This window comes from Piliocolobus tephrosceles, chromosome 6 (genome assembly GCF_002776525.5).
Source record: "Piliocolobus tephrosceles isolate RC106 chromosome 6, ASM277652v3, whole genome shotgun sequence".
Lineage (NCBI taxonomy): Eukaryota > Metazoa > Chordata > Mammalia > Primates > Cercopithecidae > Piliocolobus > Piliocolobus tephrosceles.
Genome location: NC_045439.1, coordinates 127,184,829 through 127,206,414, shown reverse-complemented (window position 1 = coordinate 127,206,414; position 21,586 = coordinate 127,184,829). Strand labels below are relative to the sequence as shown.

At 48.0% G+C, this 21,586-nt stretch overlaps 1 protein-coding gene across 1 annotated transcript in view; it reads right to left on the bottom strand.

Moving 5' to 3' along the window:
- PCSK6 (proprotein convertase subtilisin/kexin type 6) overlaps positions 1–21,586 on the bottom strand; it is a 193,525-nt gene that overhangs the window by 47,453 nt on the left and 124,486 nt on the right. The window contains exons 14-15 of the mRNA XM_023193592.3: positions 19,761–19,949; positions 15,569–15,705 (exon numbers count right to left, since the gene is read on the bottom strand). Of these exons, the coding sequence (XP_023049360.3) occupies positions 15,569–15,705; positions 19,761–19,949 (326 nt within the window). The remainder of the gene's footprint in view (positions 1–15,568; positions 15,706–19,760; positions 19,950–21,586) is intronic.

The following is a 21,586-nucleotide window of genomic DNA, read 5'->3' as shown; positions in this document are numbered from 1 at the left end:
TCCGTGATCAGCTATAACACAGTACAGCACTCCGTGATCAGCTATAACACAGTACAGCACTCTGTGATCATCTAACCTCTAGGGTTGAGGTATTAGAGATAAAGGTGTCTACCTGTGTATTAGAATTTTTTATGCCAAATATTACTTTAATTTTACCCCTTGGAAAAGTGACCTTTTAGCATATGTAGAATTCAGATGATCACTATTTACTGATTAGCAAGATTTAGTCAGAAAAATAGTCTGATTTATTAAACAGCAGTTAAACCAACGGCAATTAGACCTGGGGGCCTCTGAGCGGGCCCTGGGAAGAATGAAGTCAATGAAAACAGAACCCCTGGTTGTGATGTATAGTCCTAGGGGAGGGCCCAAGGCTCTGCTCAGAGGGGCTGGCTCCACAAGGATACAGAGGAGCCAGGACGGGTGGGGAGCAGTGCACTTTGAGCCTTGGTCCTGCAATGAATACGCTCCCCTTAAAGTGTGCTCATGCCAAGAGAAAGACAGCCCTCTACCCATTCAATTCCCAGTATGTAGTGGTGTGCTGGGGCCAACTAGCACTGGCTTAATGGAACTGATTGCTAACATTTTCAGGAACTTTGTGAGCTGGTTGTTAAACATAGCCTTTATTAAAAATTAAATTACAGAAGCTTATAATTGAATAAATTACATTAGAAACAAAGGTAATGAATATCCACAAATTACCCCTTCCTCATGATCTCACTATATTTTGTCACTTTCAGGGTTACTTACATCTGTTTCATCTACACAGGGGAAGCACTATTTGATGGTGGCTACCGGACGCCTCTCTTACCAACCTGTCTCCAGTGATGTCACGTGAGCAGCTTGAAATTGGCCATGGTGGGAATATTCCCATATGGAAATTGACAAATACTACAAACAAGGGCTGGGTTTACTGTTGATTTTCTAGACTTAAGAAAGTGATGGAGAAAGCATTAATAATGCAGGTATAACTTAAAACTGTTTCGTGTCTGTAGGCATTACATTGAGAACGGTATACAAAACTGAACAGATATTCTTCCAGTATTTGAAAAGTATTTTCCAATTTAGCAAAGAAGTTGTTCCCATCACTGGTGAGTGAATGAAGTTCTGACATATGTCTTTGTTGTTTCTGTGGCAAAAATATTACCCAATATTTATGCTGGAACGACAACTGTTCATGAATTGCAACCATCGGTTTGTTATGGATACAAGAATTTGGCAAAAATCAATGAAAGCAGTCTCTGAGAATCAGTTGGCTAAATAGAATTTATAATACAAGCAGTGTATATTTTATTATTTGTAAATTGTTTGCTACACATCCTTTATATCAGTAAAATTTGTAATGAACTTATGTGATACATCTATATCTATATATAATTTCCCCCGTGTAGTTGTTAAATATTTACCAGCAAGCAGGACAATATAGCTTCATGGGTGGTGGGAAAATGGGGACAGGATGGGATGCCTCAGATAACACCCAAATAAACAGCCCTCTTAACTACCATGAAACAGAAGACTCAATTCAACTGAACATGTAAACAGGGCAGAGTGGGGGACAGCAAACTAAGGTCACAGACCTACCGCCTATTTTTATAAAGTTAGGTCAGAACACAGCATGGCCCTCATTTACATGATTTCCAAGGCTATTTTACACTAGAATGGCAGAGTTGAGTAGTTGTCTCAGAGACCAGAAAACCTCAAACATTTACTATCTGACCCTTTACAGAAAAAGTTTGCCAACCCATGGGCTAGAGAGAAGTGAAAAGGCCATCTGTGAATCACTTGAGTTTGTCCAAAATATTTTATAAATATTTTTCAATTTTTTTTTCAATTTTTTTTTTTTAGAGACAGAGTCTTGCTCTGTCACCCAGGCTGGAGCGCAGGGGCGCGATCTCGGCTCATTGCAAGCTCCACCTCCCGGGTTCACGCCACTCTCCTGCCTCAGCCTCCCGAGTAGCTGGGACTACAGGTGCCCGCCACCACGCCCAGCTTATTTTTTGTATTTTTTTTTAAGTAGAGACGGGGTTTCACCGTGTTAGCCAGGATGGTCTCGATCTCCTGACTTCATGATCCGCCTGCCTCGGCCTCCCAAAGTGCTGAGATTATAGGAATATTTTTCTAATTTTATGATGTCTTCTGCCAGACAGAAGTTTCTAATTTTATGTGTATGCATCAAGATAAACATTTTCTTTCCAAATGGTTGGCCAATTATCATTAACTCTTATTCAACACTTCAGTCTTTTCCCACCAGTTTAAAATGCTATCCTTAGCGAATCTATGGCTTTATTAATGGACTATCCATACTGTTCCCTTGATCTGTCTGTTCTAGCACCAGTGCCACATCATTTTATTACAGTTAAAAATAGTTACTCACCTGCCTTCAGTTTTTTCAGACTTTCTCTAGCTATTCTCTGTGCCCATTCTTTCAGAATAGGTTTTCCTTGTATTCCCTTGATTTTATTGTGATGTTGATGGGGATTGTGTTAAAGTGATGGCTATCCCTTCTTTGTGAAGAAGAGATATCTCAGTGATACTGAATCCTCCCATTCAGGAACACAGTCTATAGGAAAAACCCTTAAAAATCAATAAGCATCTATTCCAAGTACCTATTGCATGTTCCCAACCTTTTTGGCACAAGGAATCAGTGTATTGGAAGACAATTTTTCCACAGTCGGGAATCCGGTGGGGGGCAGTGGGGATGGTTTCAGGGTGATTCAAGCACATGGAAATCATTGTGCACTTTACTTCTATTATTATTACATTGTAATACATAAGGAAAGGAAATAACTATACAAGTCATCATAATACAGAATCAGTGGGAGCCCTGAGCTTGTTTCCTTGCAACTAGATGGTCCCATCTGGGGGTGATGGGAGACAGTGACAGATCATCAGATATTAGATTATCATAAGGAGTGCGCAACCTAGATCCCTCGCATGTGCAGTTCACAATGGGGTTCGCACTCCTGTGAGAATCTAGTGCCTCTGCCAATCTGACAGGAGGTAGAGTTCAGGCAGTAATGGGAGTGACAGGGAACAGCCATAAATACACATGAAGCGCTTGCTGGCCGCTCACCTCCTGCTGTGCAGTCCAGTTCCTAACAGGCCCTGGACCATGGACCAGTAGGTGCGATGGGGACCCCTGTTCTTGTGAGCTGGTTAAAGCAAGTTCTCAGAAGCCCTGTTGCTCTCTTGGATTTCAGCCAAGTGATGCTGCCTCTCAGGAGCAACATTCCTCAACACCCCTGACCCTAGCTGGCACCCAGCAGAGGCTCCCAGCTTTTAACATTTAATTTTTATCTTCTAGTCACAACACTTCAAACAAAAAAATCCAACCAGAAATATCTTAAAGCCAGACACATGAAAACCACTGGCCACAGGGCTAAAGAGATCAGATCAACTACGGGCTGCCTGCACTGCCTTGGGGGGGGCCTGGAGACCTCACCAGGTTGGGTTGAAGTGAGGGTGGCCCTGAGCTTAGAAGACGGCCCTGATGCCAGGTTCTGCCCCTTCCAGGCAGGTGAGCTCAGTCAGGCTCTGGGTGGAGGAGCTTGGACTTAGCTTCCTCTTCCACAGAAGGAGAATCTAAACACTCACAGAAAGAGAATCATGTTCATCCTGGCAAGGCTCAGCACTTCTCCGGCGCTGTTTCGTTTAATCCTCCCGCCATCCCTGGGCAGAGGATGGGTTGGAGGCTCAGAGCATGGAAATGGCCTGCCCAGGTCTACAATGACCAGTGGCGGAAGATGGATCTGAGAAGCAGGCAGCTCCAGAGCTCAACCTTGTGCTACACTGGGTCTTGAAAAACAAGCACAAGCAAATATGCACCACACACATACACACACCCACATATTCATGTGCACACACACACAGATACATGCACACATATACACATATACCTACTGCCCACATATACACACATACATATCCACATAGACATGCACATGAACACACAGATATATACAAACCCACATACACACATACATACTTATACACAGTGCTCTCCCCCCACACATACACACATATATACACCCAAGCACACACTCCCATACACACGTCCAGGAACTGTCTAGAGCACCTGCAGTCAAACATAAAAGAAACTACGTGGCCGGGCGTGGTGGCTCAAGCCTGTAATCCCAGCACTTTGGGAGACCGAGACGGGCGGATCACGAGGTCAGGAGATCGAGACCACCCTGGCTAACACGGTGAAACCCCGTCTCTACTAAAAACTACAAAAAAAAAAAAAAAAAACTAGCCGGGCGACGTGGCGGCGCCTGTAGTCCCAGCTACTCAGGAGGCTGAGGCAGGAGAATGGCGTGAACCCGGGAGGCGGAGCTTGCAGTGAGCTGAGATCTGGCCACAGCACTCCAGCCTGGGTGACAGAGCGAGACTCCATCTCAAAAAAAAAAAAAAAAAAAGAAAAAGAAACTACGTGTCCCACGGCACACTGAGCATTTACTCCTCACACGTGAAGAACTAAAGTGTATTTGCTGTAGAGCAATGAAATCTTTACATTGTTATATTTAATTGTGCCATCTAAATCTCTTAGATAGTCTTGCATTCTGACCTCTTCAGAAGAAATGTTTCCCATACATGTGCTTTTAAAAACACTTGGCATAATGGCGATTCTCAAATAAACGTAAAATGGAGAAAACAGTACAATGAGTCCCCATGCCCCATCACACAGTCCCAAGAATCCCCAACCATTTCTCAATCTTGTTTCGTCCACCCCCTCCCTACTCTCCCACTCCCCACCCCCACCCTCTGGAATAGTTTAAAGCACAAACCTTAGGCATTGTGGTAATATCTTCACTTGTAAATACCATGATATGCATCACTAGCAAGAATAACTGTTCCCGAAACTTTAATTCCTTATTATCATCTAACTCTAAGACCCCTGATTCTATACTGATTTGTAACAATGAGATAAAATAGTACCCAGTGCCTGTTGGAGAACACGTAGGTGCTAATCATCATCCTATTCCTCTCTTTTTCTTTTGATAAATTGGACTTCTTTCCTAGATTGGTGGGAATCTGGAAATAATGCTGTTGAAATAATCTGGAAAAACACAGCACATGTGGGTTGCTGCTCTTTTGGAAACAGAAGAAAGATTAGAGAAAAAAGAAATTTTAATCAGGGAGAAAGTGAATTCTCAGAGTTCGAGAGTGACACACGATTTTTAAAAGTGCCATCAATTGTCTCAGACAGTCTATTACTGTGTGAATACCAAGTATGTAAAACCCTTTGGAACCATGAAATAAGATACATGGTGTCAATTATAGAGAGAAGATTGGAGAGCATGCTTGATTATTTTTTTCCATTTAGACACTGATGCCTCACAATTCTCCCTGGCAGGGGAAGACCGTGGGAGGTGTCCCAGCACCTTAGGTATGCTCTTGGTTACAAAGCGAGGGCCAGGCCAAGTTAGTAAAGTTTGGGCCCTGTACAGAGAGTCATATCCCTGGTCGAACTGCCTGCAGGGCACTGAGCTAGGCTCTTGGGGTGGAAGAGGTGAAGAACAAGGAAGCGCCTCTCACCCCCATGCTTACCCAGCAGACCTGGCATGGGGCAGGTGTGCAGAGAAGGTAAGTGTGTGCTCCATGAACAGGAAACGCACCATGCAGATATCCCTTAGGGCTGATGAAGCCAAGGTCGATTCCTGCAGAGCACTTCACATGCATCAGGCGTGCCCATGGGATTCCCAGGTCATGAGGAGGTGCAGGGACCTTCCTGTGCCTGAGGGTGCTGAGCAGGATGTGGCCCTGAGTAGGGAGGCTGGTCTGACCTTGGCAGGTGCACAGGCTCTGCCTTGTGGTTCAGGTGCAACCACCAATGTAGGCTCTGAGTAAGAAGGGTGGGCTGGGGAGGCTCCTCTCTTCAGTTACTTGGTCTGGGTCTCACTTCTGCTCAACCCTGTCTTACAGGAGAGGAGACCCAGTGCAGAGGCCAGAGAGACAGGAAAGTGGAGGCAGGAGGATCCAACCCCAGGCCTGTCCGATGTCTGATGTGGGAGAATGAAGTATACATGTTTCTCAGAGAATGGACACTTTCTGCATTCTGGGTCCAAACTTAAAATCTTGGGCATTTTGGATGGCAACTCTCTAAAATGCAGCCAAACTTCTCCAAAAGATGTTCTGCAGGACAGGCTATCACCCTTGCTCTGCCTGCACCGTCACCAGCTCCCCGTCTCTCGGCCTTGCAGGCTCTCTACATAACGGCTGGAGTGGCGAGCTCACCCACAGTGGAAGCTGCCCCCTCTTCCACACTCACACTGTGCACTGCATGGGCAAGGTCCTAGTGTTTCCAAATCTGGAGCTAAGTAGAGTTCAATAAAGGTGTGCTGGGCTGCGCATGGTGGCTCACCCCTGTAATCGCAGCACTTTGGGAGGCCGAGGTGGGCAGGTCACCTGAGGTCAGGAGTTCAAGACCAGCCTGGCCAACATGGCAAAACCCTGTCTCTACTAAACATACAAAAAAAAAAAAAAAAAATTTAGCCAGGTATGGTGGCAGATGCCTGTAATCTCAGCTACTTGGGAGGGTGAGGCAGAAGAATCACTTAAACCTGGAAGGCAGAGATTGCAGGGAGCCGAGATTGTGCCACTGCACTCCAGCCTGGGCAACAGAGTGAGATTGTCTCAAAATAAACAAACAAACAAACAAATAAATAAAGGTGCGCTGGATGCAGGAATGCATGGCGAGCCGTTAATACCTGCAAACGCTGTAGGACTGCAAAGCAGGATTCCCACTTGATTCCATTCCTAAATTGCCTCCTGGAAGAGAGTGATCCTGGGAGGACCCAGATCCTTGGCCTGGGAACTGAAGAGGAAAATGGATGACTAATCTGCTACTCAACTTTTAAAAATGGTTTTAAAACTAATTACATAAGCCACGTTCAATCTGAAAGGAGGTGAGTATTATTCGAGTTAGCATATCAGTCAGATCACTTAATTACTTCATAAACCCTGGGTCTTAGCATAGATTTGAAAGCACTTTTACACAGCACACCATTGGAGCAGTTTTTTTTTTTTCTTTTCACCTTTTTTTTTAAAGCAATTAACTTGCAGAGATTTGAAGGAGATTGAAATGAACACCACAGAAACGAAGCACCCTGCCCCAAGCACAGGTTCTTGGAATGCTTGTAGAGAAGTGAGGACTGCCTGCTTTTCTGGTCTATGCCTGTGCGTGTGCTGCACTGTGCCTGGCACTGAGGCTGGTGGTGACTGTGCACTCACAGGCCACCCTCACCAGACAACCAGGGAGTGGAAGATCACGCCCACTTGGGATCAATTCATACCTCGGCATTGATGAGGCCGACAGGCAGCTGACTCCACTGATGCTGACCAGCCCTGCATTTTCCTGGCCTCTAGAGCTCTGAATCCTGGAGCTAGAGGGCAACCTAGGTCATCTCTGTCACCTTCCCAGGCTGAGGTCCCCAACAGGCACTAACGGGTTGACCTGAGCATTCAGCGCTGGGGCTGCTCCTGCCTCCCTGTGTACACAATAGCGTCATAGTGTGCAGGCGGGGCCGGGCTCCCCTCTCCACCCATGCACTGATGAGAAGCCCCTTCCAGCGGCTGCCCTGCCCACCTGGCGTGGCCTTGCAGGGATGCTCTGGGGGTTGGTCTTACCGTGAACAATGCCTACGTTGGGACCCGGGTCTATGGGCACAGCATAACCAGTGCCTTGGTGAGCTACGGATAGACATGGTTCTCTGTTCTTACTGCATCCTTTCACCCTTCCTCCCAGGGGTGCTTCCTGGCTCTCTGGTGGTTCATACAGATGTTCTCAGACTCTCCTCCACACCTCAATGCCCTGTCCACTGAAGACGCCCATCCACACTCACGCCCTCTGTGGGCACCAGAGCACCCTCCCAGAGGCAGCCAGCCCTTTCCTCATGTCGGCCTGGCCAGGAAGCTCCCACCTCTGCTCTGCACTCATGCAAAGGCCCAGATCTGCCCCTGGAGGGAGGGGAGTTAGGACAGGTCATCACTGAGGACTATGTCTCGGCCTGACATCCCCGCACGCGCCCTGCGGATTGGGTGGGGAAGCCTGGCTCATCGCAGCTGAGCCCCTCTGTGGTCCCTCCCAGGGCCTGGGAAGCAAGGTCAGCACTGAGAAGTCTCACGCCCTGGGGGTAGGCGGAGTGAGGCAGGTCATATGTGGGCACTGCCTGGCACTTCATTCTACAAAACGAAAAGGACAGCAGTACCCTTGGGGCAGTCTCCATCTCCTAATGGCCTGTATTTTCTGTGCTACTAAGATAAAAAAACAAAGTGGCACTGGGGAACTCCTGAGAATTTGGCCTCAGGTAGACCCTTCTTCACAAGCCCTTCCTTGTTTCTTTCAGCCGGAAATCCCTGTTTGCTCCGCTGAACTTGGGGCACTCTTCTGGGTCACTGGTGGCCCTTGGGCCCTTGTGCATGGTACTATTGGTTCCTGAAATCCAAAATGTTCCCAACTAGCCTGTGGGCTCCTCAAGAGCAGGGACTGTGTCTTGGGGCCTCTCTGTGCCCCTGAGCACTGGCATAGCATCTGACACATGGCAGAACCTCTGCAAAATGCATCGGAGACATGTCTGTTAGGATACGCAGACCTTCCCATTTTGACATTTTAGGAACAGCCAGAAGAGGCACCATTCATTTGGAGGCTGAAGAGGGCTTATCCTGGATCAACCTCAAAAGCACTGGGCCCATACACCAACCTGGAAAGGGCCGCTTGGTCTTTGTTTGAGCCCCTCTGACCCCTTTTGTTCTCACTCCATCACTCCTTTCCCTCACCCTGGAAGGATCTAGCCGCCACGCTGAACAACACGCTCAGAGGCTGGCCCTGGAATGAAGTGAGCAGGGCAGGTGGGGGAGACTCAGTTGCAACTGCAGTGTCCCATGCGAGGGCCACATGGATTTCCACCGTGGAGAGATGCTGGTGGGATCCAGGCTCCCAGGCTAGCTCCCACTGTGCTTGGGGAGGATGCACGGAGCCTGTGGGTGACAGCAAGAAGCCCATCCTCCCCACACACAGCAGGGAGGGCTTGCCGTGCGTCAGTCGTGGCAGGATGCATGCCTGCACTTGCTGTTTCTGGCAAAGACCATGTTCAGGAGTGGCAGCTCTCTACAGGGGAAAAGTTGCACGGAATGAAGTGACCCCAGACGCCCCGCAGGAATGTGCACACTCTCTGTGATGACACCGGAGAATGTGTCCCCGCCCCCCAAATTCCAGTAGGCCACAGAAGGTCAGAGCTGGAAGGTGCCACAAGGTGTTTATTCTGCACCCATCTCAACCTTCTGAAAGCAAAGATCCAGTTTCTACCCATGCTGAGGGGTGGAGATCAGCCTGTGTCAAGACTTAATTTGGGGCCATCCCCGGAAGTATTCTTGTATCCACTAATCCTGTGTCCTCTGTAGCACACAGAGCATCTGGTCACGTGGTGGTTACAGAGGGTTACAACTGGACTAATTAATCCGCCAACACCTATTGTGTATTCATCATACACCATGCAGCAGGAGGCTCTCGGGGCACAGCAGGACCGGAAGGAAGGAAGGCTGCAGATGGCAAGCCCATCAGTGCTAAGGCCAGGGTCGGAGCTGCTGAGTGCCATGCAGGCAGCAAGCAGGGAGCTGATATGGTAGCATCTGGCTGGGCAGGAAGCAGTGTGGCAGGCACACAGGTGTGCAGGGCATGCAGTTCCGTGCTGTGCACCACTGCAAGCCTAAAGCTCGCTCAGCACCTACACGCAATAGGCTCCAAGTGTTAATCATTGTTACATAAACAGATCTTCCATTGCCCATACAGCTTGAAAGGCTGACGATACTCAATACACCGAATGTATATTTCTAGCCCAGTCTTCCCTCTGACCTCCAGATACATATCTTCGCCTGGACTTGTGCAAGTATCTTTGATTTAACCCACCCAGATCCAAGCTCCTGATCTTCTCTCCAGCATCTTCTCCCCCTGCAATGTCCCAGATCTAGGAAACTGGGACTCCATTCTTCTACTGTACAGGACAAAAACTCTGGAACCATTCATGCCCCCTCTCTCCTCTCACAGCCCACATGTGATCCATCTACAAATCTCTCGACCCTGCTTTCAGGATCTGACTGCTTCATAGACTCCACTGATGCCGCCCTGTCAGAGTTACCTTCACCTGATATTGCAATGACCTTCTAACTGGCTTCCCCGCCTTTGTTTCTCTCCCACCCTCACTTCCATCTACTCTGACCAGCTGTTAGCCTATTAACACAGAAGTTCAGATCACCTCTCTCCTCTGCCTAAAATCCCTCAGTGGGTTCCAACCAAGTCCCTGTGAGGGCTGACAAAGCCCAGTGCGATCTGGTCCCCATGTTCTCAATGCCTGGCTCTGTCCTATTCTGCCCCTCTTCCTGCTGCCCCCTGCAGCCTCGGAGGCCTCTCTGCTGTGCCTGGAACATACCAGGCACACTCCTGCTCGAGTGTGAACCCTTTGCTTGGAATGCCTTTTTCCCAGATGTCTGCAGAGCTCACCCCCTCATCTTCTTCAAGCTTTACTCAAATGTCCCTTCCCTGAGGCCTTCCTGGGACACCCTGAAATGCTCTTGTCACCCTTCCCTTCTTCATTTTTCTCCTTACAGCTTCTCATCATCTAATGGGCAACATCTTCTTGCCTGGTAATCTTGTTTCGTGGCCTCCTCTGCCTTCTAGAATATAAGCTTAGCCTCTGTTTTGTTCACCGGTGCACCCTCAGTGCTTAGAACTTGGTAAATGCTCAATAAGTATCTGTCAAGTGAAGGCTGTGTTCTTGGAGGGGAGTATTATTCTTGGAATAAACTGATGAATTCCACTTCCTAATGTTTTATTTAAGACTTCTGTATTCCTATTCAAATTTGCCTATAGTTCTTTTTTCTTTCTTTCTTTTTGGCATATTGATCAATTTCTCCTCACTCTTATTTCCCTCTAGTGATCTAGAAGGTTGGCATCTTGTTTTAAATCTTAGTTATCTCTCTATTATAAGAAGACATTTGAGTTTATATGTCTCTATCAGTGCTAACAGTAAGACATAATCCATCACCCCTCCCACTAAATGTAGAATGAAAATCTCAGCAAATTTTTATTCCTCCCCATTCTCATCCCCTGCCTTTATGTTTCTGTTGGAGTATGAGGTGGCAGAGTGGGTAGGACGTCCACCACGGGCATTCAGAGAAGACCTCTCCATGAGGCCAGGTCTGAGCTGCGACCACGGGAGGCCCTAGGGACAGCTGTCCCCGAGGAGGGAGCAGCATGTGCAAAGGCCCTGTGGAGGTAAGACCAGGCATGCTAGGGGACAGTGATGAGGCATAGGAAATGATGCATGGTGGAAAAGTGCTAGCAGGATGTGCAAGTCAGGCTAAGAGATTTGAGTTTTGCTCTAAGAGCTGTGGGAGGTCATGAAAGTTAGCAGGGGTGCATCATTATCTGAAGAATATTTTAAAAGGATCATTGGGCATTGGGTGGAGAGCGGCTCTAGCCAGTAGGGGTTGAGGCAGGGAGGCCAGTGGAATGAGGAGGTAAGAGATGATAGGGGACTGGAATGAGGCAGTGGGCAGACTGAGATACATTCTGGAGGCAGATGGTGAAGGAGACAAAGAAGAATTAAAGGTTCACTCCTGGGATTTGGCCAAGCAATGGAGTGCAAGATGAAGCTATTTACATTAATGTGGAAAGCAGGAAAGAGGCAGTTTGGGAGTGCTGTCTAAGGTGCACAAGCTCAGAGCCAGTTAGACCTATGCCCAGAAGCAGGAGGCTGCTGCAGAGCAGGTCTGGGTGCATGAGGGCAGGGAGAGGCAGCTTTGGGTACCACCAGCAGGTACAAGGTGCTCAGTGTCGCAGGGATGGATGAAATCCCTGGATGGGAAAAAAGAGCAGAGGGCCCAGGAGCATGTGCAGGGGTGTGCGTGAGAGGGATCAGCCAAGGAGATGCACAAGGAGCAGCCTGTGAGGTGGAGAGGGCCCGCCAGGTGTGGCATCACTGCAGCTGTGCAAGAGGGCGCTTCCAGTGGGGGTGAGCTGCCAATGTTGCTGTGTGCCAGGCCCTGCTCTCAGTACCCAGCTTGGCTTACCTGATCTCATCCCACCGCAACCCAGTAACTTGCGTACTATCCCCATTTTCTAGATAAGAAGACCAAGGTCTAGAAAGGCTAAGTGACTTGCCAAGGTCACAGGTATTTGTAAGAGTTAGAGCCAGCATCTATCCCCAGGTAGAAGGGCTCCTGAGCCCACAGTCTTAACCACTACACCCTGTGGTCCCCAGAGAGGGTGCTTAGTTTGTTAGAACCATAGACCCTGGCTTTAACAACCTGGGGAGGACAGAGATGGGACCACAGGCTTGGGCAGTGTGGAAACGGCGGGGGACCCTGACAAGCCCCAGTTTTTTGTGCAGTGGATAGGAGTGGGCTGGGAGTGAGCCAGTGATGGCCATAGCAGGCAGCTTGTTCTTCCAGCTTTGCCATAAAGGGAAACAGAGAAGTGGGTGGTGGCTGGAGGGGATGTAGACTCAGGGGAGAGGCATCAGTGCATGCATGTTGGCCTAACAGGAAGGAGAAAGAGAAGAATGCATGACATGCATGAGAAAGGCTGCCTGCAGCGGCACAGTTCCTTGGGGGATTGACTGTCCCCTTGAAGCTGCCCTGGGACATGGGTAGGGCTCATTGTATTCTGCTCATGATACAGAGTAAAGATCACAGGTCTGAAGTGGTGAAATGGTGTGCCCGGTTCCCAGGGCTATGCTATGAGGACACAAGAGCTATAGCCCCAGCCTCTATGTGCTCTCCTGCATACAGCACCAGCCTCCCAGGCAAGCAGGCCATGCAGGCTGGCATGACAACTCCGCCTTGTGCTCACGAAGCAGTGAATGCTTGAGGATGCAGCTGGCATGAGGAGTCAACCTTGACTTTTAATACTAGGCCAATATACTTTGGGGCTTTTAAAAGTAAGAATTTAGAAGCTTCCACTTTTAAAATGTGTAAATTTCAGGTCATTTAAAATTTTACATTGTTGTATTTTTAGGATTTGTTATAACACTTTCTTTCTTTTTTTTTTTTTTTTTTTTTTTTTTTTTTTGAGATGGAGTCTTGCTCTGTCACCCAGGCTGGAGTAGAGTGGCTCAGCTCACTGTAAACTCCACTTCCCGGGTTCATGCCATTCTCCTGCCTCAGCCTCCCTAAGAGCTAGGACTACAAGCACCTGCCACCATGTCCAGATAATTTTTTGTTTGTATTTTTAGTAGAGACAGGGTTTCACCGTGTTAGCCAGGATGGTCTCGATCTCTTGACCTCATGATCCACCCGCCTCGGCCTCCCAAAGTGTTGGGATTACAGGCGTGAGCCACCTTGCCCAGTCAACACTTTCTTAAAATGGTTATTTACTATTTCAAAACCAGAAAGAATACAACTGGGGGAGGTAGAAGATCCCTGTAGATGACTTGATGACTTGAAGTCAATTTTCTGCATAAGGCAAGTCAATGCTCTTCTTTTCTCCTAAAACTGTGTTTTATGAAGAACTGGAAAAGAACCAGGGCAGGGGAAGGTTCTCATGTACTCCTAGGGTGACCAAGAAGCAGACTGCATCTTCATAGAAAAGGGCACAAGGAATGATAGAACAGTGAAAGCAAACCTTGAGGAAACTCGCCCATAGAAAAGCAAGATTCCAGCATATTCTGTAAATGTTACTATGCATTCAACCCAGAGAACAAAGACAGGTGTTTATAGACCTCTGTGGGTAACTAAAAAATAAGATGTGCTGATTATTCCAGTTTTCTTTCCTGGTTATAACCCCATTACCTAGATCAGAGTCTGGTACTTAATAAAGATTGGTTAAATAAATGATTGATCATTAAGTCAAAGGGATTAAAAAGGGTACAATAATTACCAGAGAAATAAATAATCCAAAAGCAAAATTAAGAAAACCATTCCATTATGCTAACAAAACCATAGCATAAAAATAATAAAATACTTAGGAACAACTTTCACCAAGGATTGGTGAAAGACTTATATACTGAACACTACAAAAACCACTGCTAAACAAAATTAAAGAGAGCTAAATAAACAGAAAACTATCCCATGTTTATGGACTGGAAAACTTAATATTGTTAATGTGGAAATATTCCCCAAAATGATCTACAGATCCAATCTCTACCAAAATTCCAACTACCTTTTAAAAAAGAAATGTACAAGCTTATCTTAAAATTCATATGGAATTACATGGGACTCAAAATAGCCAAAACAATCTTGAGAAAGAACCACCAAGTTGGAGGACTTGCACTTTCTGATTTCAAAACTTACTACAAAGCTACAGTGAACAAAACAATGTGGTACTGACTCCAGGATAGATATATAGACCAATGGAACAGAATCGAGAGTGGGGAAATGAACCTCTCTTCTGTGGTCAGTTGATTTGCAACAGTAGTCTCAAGATCACCCAACGGGTAAAGAATGTATTTTTCAACAAGTGGTGCTGGAACAAGTGGGTACAAAAGAATGAGTCTGGACCCCTACTTCACACCATGTACAAAAAATAATTCAAAGTGGATCAAAGACCTACATGTAAGAGCTATAAAACTCCTAAAAGGAAACACAGGAGTAAATCTCTGTGACCTTGGGTTAGGCACTGGTTTCTCAAGTATGACACCAACAGCACAAGCAACAGAAGAAAAAATAAACTGAATTTCATCAGAATTAAAAACTTTTATGCATCAAAGTGCACCATCATGCAATTGATGAACCACAGATCCCACTTCACACCTACTAGAACAGTTATAATTAAAAAAACAGTGAACATTAAGTGTTAATGACAATATGAAGGAGCTGGACCTCTCATCCATTGCTGGCAGGAATGTAAAAGGGTGCAGTCAATGTGGAAGACAGTTTGGTTGTTCCTCAAAACGTTCACCATAGAGTTACCATATGACCTGACAATTCCAATCTTAGGTATACACCCACAAGAAACGAAAATGTAGGTCCACATAAAAACCTGTACCTGAATCCTTATAGCAGTACTATTTGTAACAGCAAAAAGGTAGAAACAAGCCAAATGTCCATCACAGGTGAATGAATAAACAAAATATGATCAATGTGTACAATGGAATATTGTTCAGCCATAAAAGTGATGAAGTTCTGATGCATACTACAATATGGATAAACCTTGAAAACATCACGCTAAGTGAAAGAAGCCAGACACAAAAGGCCAGGTGTTATATTATTTCATTTATATGAAATGTCCAGGAGAGGCAAATCCAAAGAAGCAGTAAGTGGATTAGAGGTCGCCAGGAGCTGGGAGGGGAGGAGGGAATGGGGAGCGGCTGCTTCATGGGTGTGGGGTTTCTTTGTGTGGGGATGAAAACATTCTGGAATTAGATAGTGGTGATGGTTACACAACATTGTGAATGTACTAAAAGCCACTGAACTGCACACTTAAAAATATTTAAAATGGTGAATTTTCTGTTACAGGAATTCTACCTCTACAAAACAAAACAAAGAATTATCAGAGACTCCGTAGTTAAAAAAGGCCCAAAGGTAGTAAAAGAGTTGAGATACAAAAGCTGTCATGAGATTCCCAAGAGCCACTGACCTTGCTTCTCCGGGTTGCGGACCTGGGATGGCAGGTCTTGGATTTCCAAGGTCCACTGCCCTTCAGCCTTTTCTCCCCAACAGTGGACAGTCATGAATTCCCAGTTTGTAAACCCTTCATTGGATAGATCCAGCAATCTGCAATTGGAGATGCAGTGTCAGAAAATGAAGATGCTGGTACTGAGTGGCTGGGCGGAGGGAATGGCACAAGGAGGGCTCTCGGGGGAATGTATGATCTGGCTGGACCGTACCCCCAGGGCAGCAGGGGTCTGGCCCCAGCCAACCCAAGGGCAAAGGGCGCGGTGAAATGTGACTGTCTTTAAGGTCTCACACAGACTATCTCCTCCATCACCTCCTTGAACCTCTCTAACATTCTGAGAGGTACGCAGGCAGACAGGTTTCACATAACCCAGTGAAAGATGTTTACAAGCTTACCAACAAATGCCCCCAATCCCAACACTTTCCTGCAGAAGGTGGTTGGTTCCTTCTCGCCCAGGAACAATCTTACAGAGCCCATAACTCCAGTGCCTGGATGCACAAAAGCAGACAGGGGCGGCCCCCCCCGCCGCCCGGGGTACCTTCACTGAAGCCCAGAGAGTGCTCACTAAGGACACCTTTTTAAAGTGCTTGTTTGTGGAAGAATGAAACTTCCACGTTTGACTTCGAGCCAGCTGTGCGCACTGTTCTCTGGGAGACACAAATAAGGAAAGAGGAGCAGCTACTCAAGCTTGTGGGGAAAGTTCTGTCCCTTCACCTCCAGGGCTGATCCAATCTCAACAGGGGCATTTGGAGGAGATGATGATGACAGGGTTGGTTGCTTTTCAGCGGGAATGGGAGGGACCCGTGGAGAGCCAGGAGGAGACGGCTCCCACACCCCCAGCAGTACCCTCTGTGCAGGTCCCGATGAGCCTCCCTTTGCCCTTCCCACCTCGGAGGCCTTTCCCAACTGTACCCTTGAGCCCCTGGGCCTTCTGCCTCTGCCTCACACTTGGTTCAAGCAGAAACAGGAAGCAACTAATCAACATCCAATCTCTTCCTGCACCCAGTGCCATCCTCAGAAGCGACTCTTTCTGCATTGGAATCAATTCTAGGTTTTTTCCTCTTATTCTTTCTTCATAGTCTAATTTTCTATTTTGATTTTGGAATAAACATTTTTTTTTTTTTTTTTTTTTTTACATAGGGATCTTTATTGGTTATCAGAAATTGAAATACATAAGTTTTGAATGATGTAAGACTCAATTTCCAATCTGGGGGTTCTCCGAACACTCAAGGTAGGAAAAAAATGTTTATCTAGGTAACATACTTTGCAATGGAGAAGAGTGAGGTGGAAGCATCCTGTGCTTTCTTCTAAGAAATGGCAAAGGTCAAGGCTGATTTTCACACTCAATGCCAAGCTGAACCCAACACACTGGGGACAGAACAAGGACAAACTGTCTTTTAAGGGCTGAGGTGCTGAGGCACATCAATGGCTTCTTAGTGAAGAAACTGGCAACCTGATAAAGCTGCCAAATTAAGTAAGATGTGCAGTAGGATAGGAGGTCATTGACCCGAAAACACGAATTCTTGATATGATCACAAAATCTGCCTTGGAAAAAAACCAAAGTCCCAAGACTCAGATGACAGCCAGAGTAGCCTCAGGGTAGTTTTTCTGTTTTTTTTTGTTTTTGTTTTTGAGACAGACTCTCTGTCACCCAGGCTGGAGTGCAGAGGCATGACCTCGGCTCATTGGAACCTCCGCCTCCTGGGTTCAAGTGATTCTCTTGCCTCAGCCTCCCAAGTAGCTGGGATCACCTGCCACCACACCCAGCTAATTTTTGTATTTTTAGTAGAGACGAGGTTTCACCATGTTGGCCGGGCTGGTCTCTAACTCCTGACCTCAGGTGATTCACCCACCTTGGACCCTCAAAGTACTGGGATTACAGGTGTGAGCCTCCCTTCCTGGGCTAGGGTAGTTTTTTAAAGTGCTCGATGGCACAAGGACAGCACTACCCAGCCAAGGGGTGGCTCCCAATAGGCCTGGCAGGACCTGTGCTCTATTATCCCAAGGGTGCAACACTGGGCAGCAGCAGGAGGAGGAAGGCTTCCAGGGAAGGGAAACAGGGCCCTAGGGGAGCGGGAGAGGGGAGGCTGGAGCACCAGAAGGCTCTTGTGGGTCAGGCAGCCAGACGTAAGCAGGACATGAAGGGCAGCCAGGCCCCTGCGCCAGGGACGACACCAAACATTTTTATCTATATTATCACACTCAAGTCTTGTAACAGTTCTAATGTTTAAAGATGAGTGAAGTGACATTTTCAGAGGTGAGGAATAAAGAGAGGCAAAGTGACTGGCTCCTGGGAGCCCAGCCAGGAATGGAAGAGCAGCGTGTGGGCCGACTCTCCAGGGTCACTGCTACCTGCCTGCCTGCTACCTGCTGCCCCAGCCTCTAAGGCTCACCACAGGCTCTTGGTCAACCTGGGCCATCACCTGGGCCTGCACCCAGCTCTGCCTCTGAGTCAGGGGTCACAAACCTGGGTGCCACTAGGTGTGCAGCTGGAGTGAATGGAGAGCCCGTTGCTGGCCTCAGGGCTGCCAGCATGGAAAACAAGGAGCACATGGACACACACTTGCCCACATGCTCAGCTCCAGCCCACTGCAGGCAGGAACATGGGCCTGGTGTCAGACAGCTTCCAACTTTCCAAGAAATGCCAGAAATGAGGACTTTTAACATCTTTAAGAGTTAAAAACGTAAAATAAAAAACACCACGGGGAGCAACATAGCATCAAGCTGCAGCTTGCCGGCTGACACCTGAACTGCTCATGCCCGCGTGGCCTCCCACAGGCAGAGGCAGAGCATGGCTGGGCCTCCCTGCAGGAGGGAGAGATGCCCCTGTGGCGCTTGTGCTATGAAAGCAGAACGTGGGATGGGCTGAGCTTGGTGCCAGGGACTGCCTCAGGGTTGATTCCAGTGCACCAAGGACAAAGATGGTGCCAGGCCCACCGCCTGCTGCTACTGTTCCAGCTTGCCTACTGCAGAGAGACCAGGCTGCTGGGCAGTGCTGTGGGGGGCACAGCACAGGCCCCAATCCTCTGGACAATGGCCCTGTCTGCCTTGCATTGCTGCTGAGTCAATTACTCTGTCTCATACAAAGTGTGGGGGAGGGGAAGGGTTAAGCAAAGGGCAACCCCCAACTTCTGCCTGGTCCCATCTGAGAGCCTCCGCTAGCCCCTGTTTCTGAATCTCTACAGTTCCCTATAGCCCACGCAAGGGCCACAGCCTCAGGCAGGTCACCAAAGGAGTCAAGTGGGCCCAGAGTGGGCAAGTCGGGATGGGGACCACACCCCAGTAGACAGAGCAGGCCTGGTCTTGGGGGGCTTCCTGCAGGTGATGTGGGCACGGTGCCAGTTTTGGTTTTTGAGAGAAGCTGGAAATGCTGATTCGTCCATGAAATCTCTTTTCTCTCTCTACCGCTTAGCTAGAAAGAGACAGAAAGGTACCACTATACCCTGGCCCCTCTGAGTTCCTATAAACACTTACATTCTAATTACTTGTAAATCATATATTTGCATCAACGTATTTTCCCTTGTTTCTAAGTTTGCTAAAGAAATGACTCCATAGCCTCCCAAAAACCATGTACAAAGCTTTGGAATTTCTAGCCCCTGAGTGCAAGAGAAGTTGGCAGAGAGCAGCCTGGGGGCACCTTCCCTGCACACCATCCGAGCCTGTCTATCTTCCTGGGACAGGCCCCTGTCAGTGCAGGTTCTGCAGGGCAGACCACAACTGGGTGGGAGAGCTGGCGGGGGGATAAACAGTGCTCCCTGTGCTACACACGCTCGATTCAAAGGCCAATTGAACAGGATAAAAATGACCTTCAATGCACTTCTAAGCAATGAAGGCATAGCCAGAATTCCACAAATCCCTCCACTACCAACAACAAAACAAAACGAAACAACAACTCTTTTGTCGCTTTTTTCTGAAAAGGAAAGTTTTCCAGGACCTTTTGGAAGGCAAAGTTTCAGGGAGCAACTTTTAAGGTTTGTGGGGCCTACATGCAAGGGTCTCCAAGAGAAAGGAAGCTGCCAGCAGAACCAGCGGGAGCCCTCACATGCCAGAGGGCCTTGCAGAGACACTGTGGGTCCAAGACTGGATAGAAGCTCTTGTGCAGTGTAAATCTCGGGAAGCCCCAGCCCCCATCCCCACACCTGCCTCACCTTACCTCTTTGCCAAAAGTTGAGACTTGGTTCCCGAGGGAGAAATCAGGTAGATCTGGAGGTCTCCTCGGCGTGGGTGTGAGATGGAGATGCGAACCACCACGTGCTCCAAGTAGACCACCCGCTGGTCCGAGTGCTCCGCGCAGGCACTGGTCAGGGCCGTAGTCCGCAGCACCTGCACTAACGGGATGCTCCTGGAGGAGGAGGGAGGGCTCAGCACTTGGCACCAAAATCATGAAGTCTCACTCACACAGCCAGGGGCTCCAGCGCCTGTCCACCCCGTTCCCACTGCAGCCTCAGGGCCCTGGGGGCCCCTGGGAGCCGCAGCAGCCTCTGAATGCCTCACACGGATGCTCCACTGTGAATTTTATCACCTGTCCTGAAGACGTTTATGCCTCTGGAATTTGCTCAAAGAGATTTAAAAGATGGGTTCAGCTGGGCACAGTGGCTCACGCCTGTGATCCCAGCACTTTGGGAGGCCAAGGTAACGCCTGCTGCCACCACTCCTGCTTGCCTACTGTGGAGAGACCAGGCTGCTGGGCAGTGCTGTGGGGTGCATGGCACAGGCCCCATTCCTCTGGACAATGGCCCTGTCTGCCTTGCATTGCTGCTGAGTCAATTACTCTGTCTCATACAAAGTGGGGGGAGGGGGAGGAAAGATCACAAGGTCAGGAGTTCAAGACCAGAATATGGTGAAACTCTGTCTCTACTAAAAACACAAAAATTAACTGGGTATGGTGGCAGGCGTCTGTAATCCCAGCTACTTGGGAGACTGAGACAGGAGAATCGCTTGAACTCAGGTGGCGGAGGTTGCAGTAAGCCTAGATCGCAGCACTGCACTCCAGCCTGGGAGACAGAGCAAGACTCCATCTCAAAAACAAAATAGAATAGAATAGAATAGAATAGAATAGAATAGAATAGAATAGAATAAAACGTGGGTTCTTGGGCAGATTTGGGTGAATGTCCCTAGGGATGGACCCCCTTTGGTGACCAGAAGGCAGCTTCTCCTCGGTGGTCACTTGGCCAGCTCATTTCTCAGTTGCCCTAGTACGACCTCTATGGTGACAGGTACACTAAAAGGCCAGTACTCACCACATTACAATATGTACATACAAGAAACCTGTCCTTGGACCCCCTAAATATATAAAAATAATTAAATGTTTTAACAAACAAAAATTAAAAAAAAAAATCCCACTACTTTGTTTCAAAGACTAGCATTGAAAATAGAAGTCACAATGCTAAATAACAGCAACCAGCAAACATTTCCCAAGCTGACTGTGCACTGAGCATAAGGCACTGGCCTGAGAACTTCCAAGGATTAACCCATTTAATCCAGAGGGAATTAAGGACTACACCTAAGGTGCAGCTAATGCGGGAAGGATCTGGGAGTTGGGGCCCCAGAGCCCACGCCTCCGCCTCAAGGCTTTGCTGCCTCGTTGCCTCCAAAGGAAGCTCGTGTGGACCCACAGTCAAGCACACAGCTCGGAGTCTGTCCTCTCATGCTGGTCGAGGGTGCCAAGCTCGTGTGCTCCCAACTCTCCTGCAGAAAGTCAGGGTCCCCTCGCTTTCCTGCCCTGTAATGGAAATGGACGATGGTTCCCTTTACAAACTCAGGGCAGCTTTACCATATGGGATGGAATCTGAGGATAAATACAAAGCCTCAATCATTCAAGACTCCTTTCTACTAGAATTTTCTGACATACTCCCCAGACCAAGCAGACACAAAATCTGTACCCCAAGGCTGCTCCTGTGTCCAGGCTGGACCATCCTGCCGATTCCAGGCCACTAGGGTTCACGCCTCCTTGAACTTGAGCCCCCAACCCACCCCACT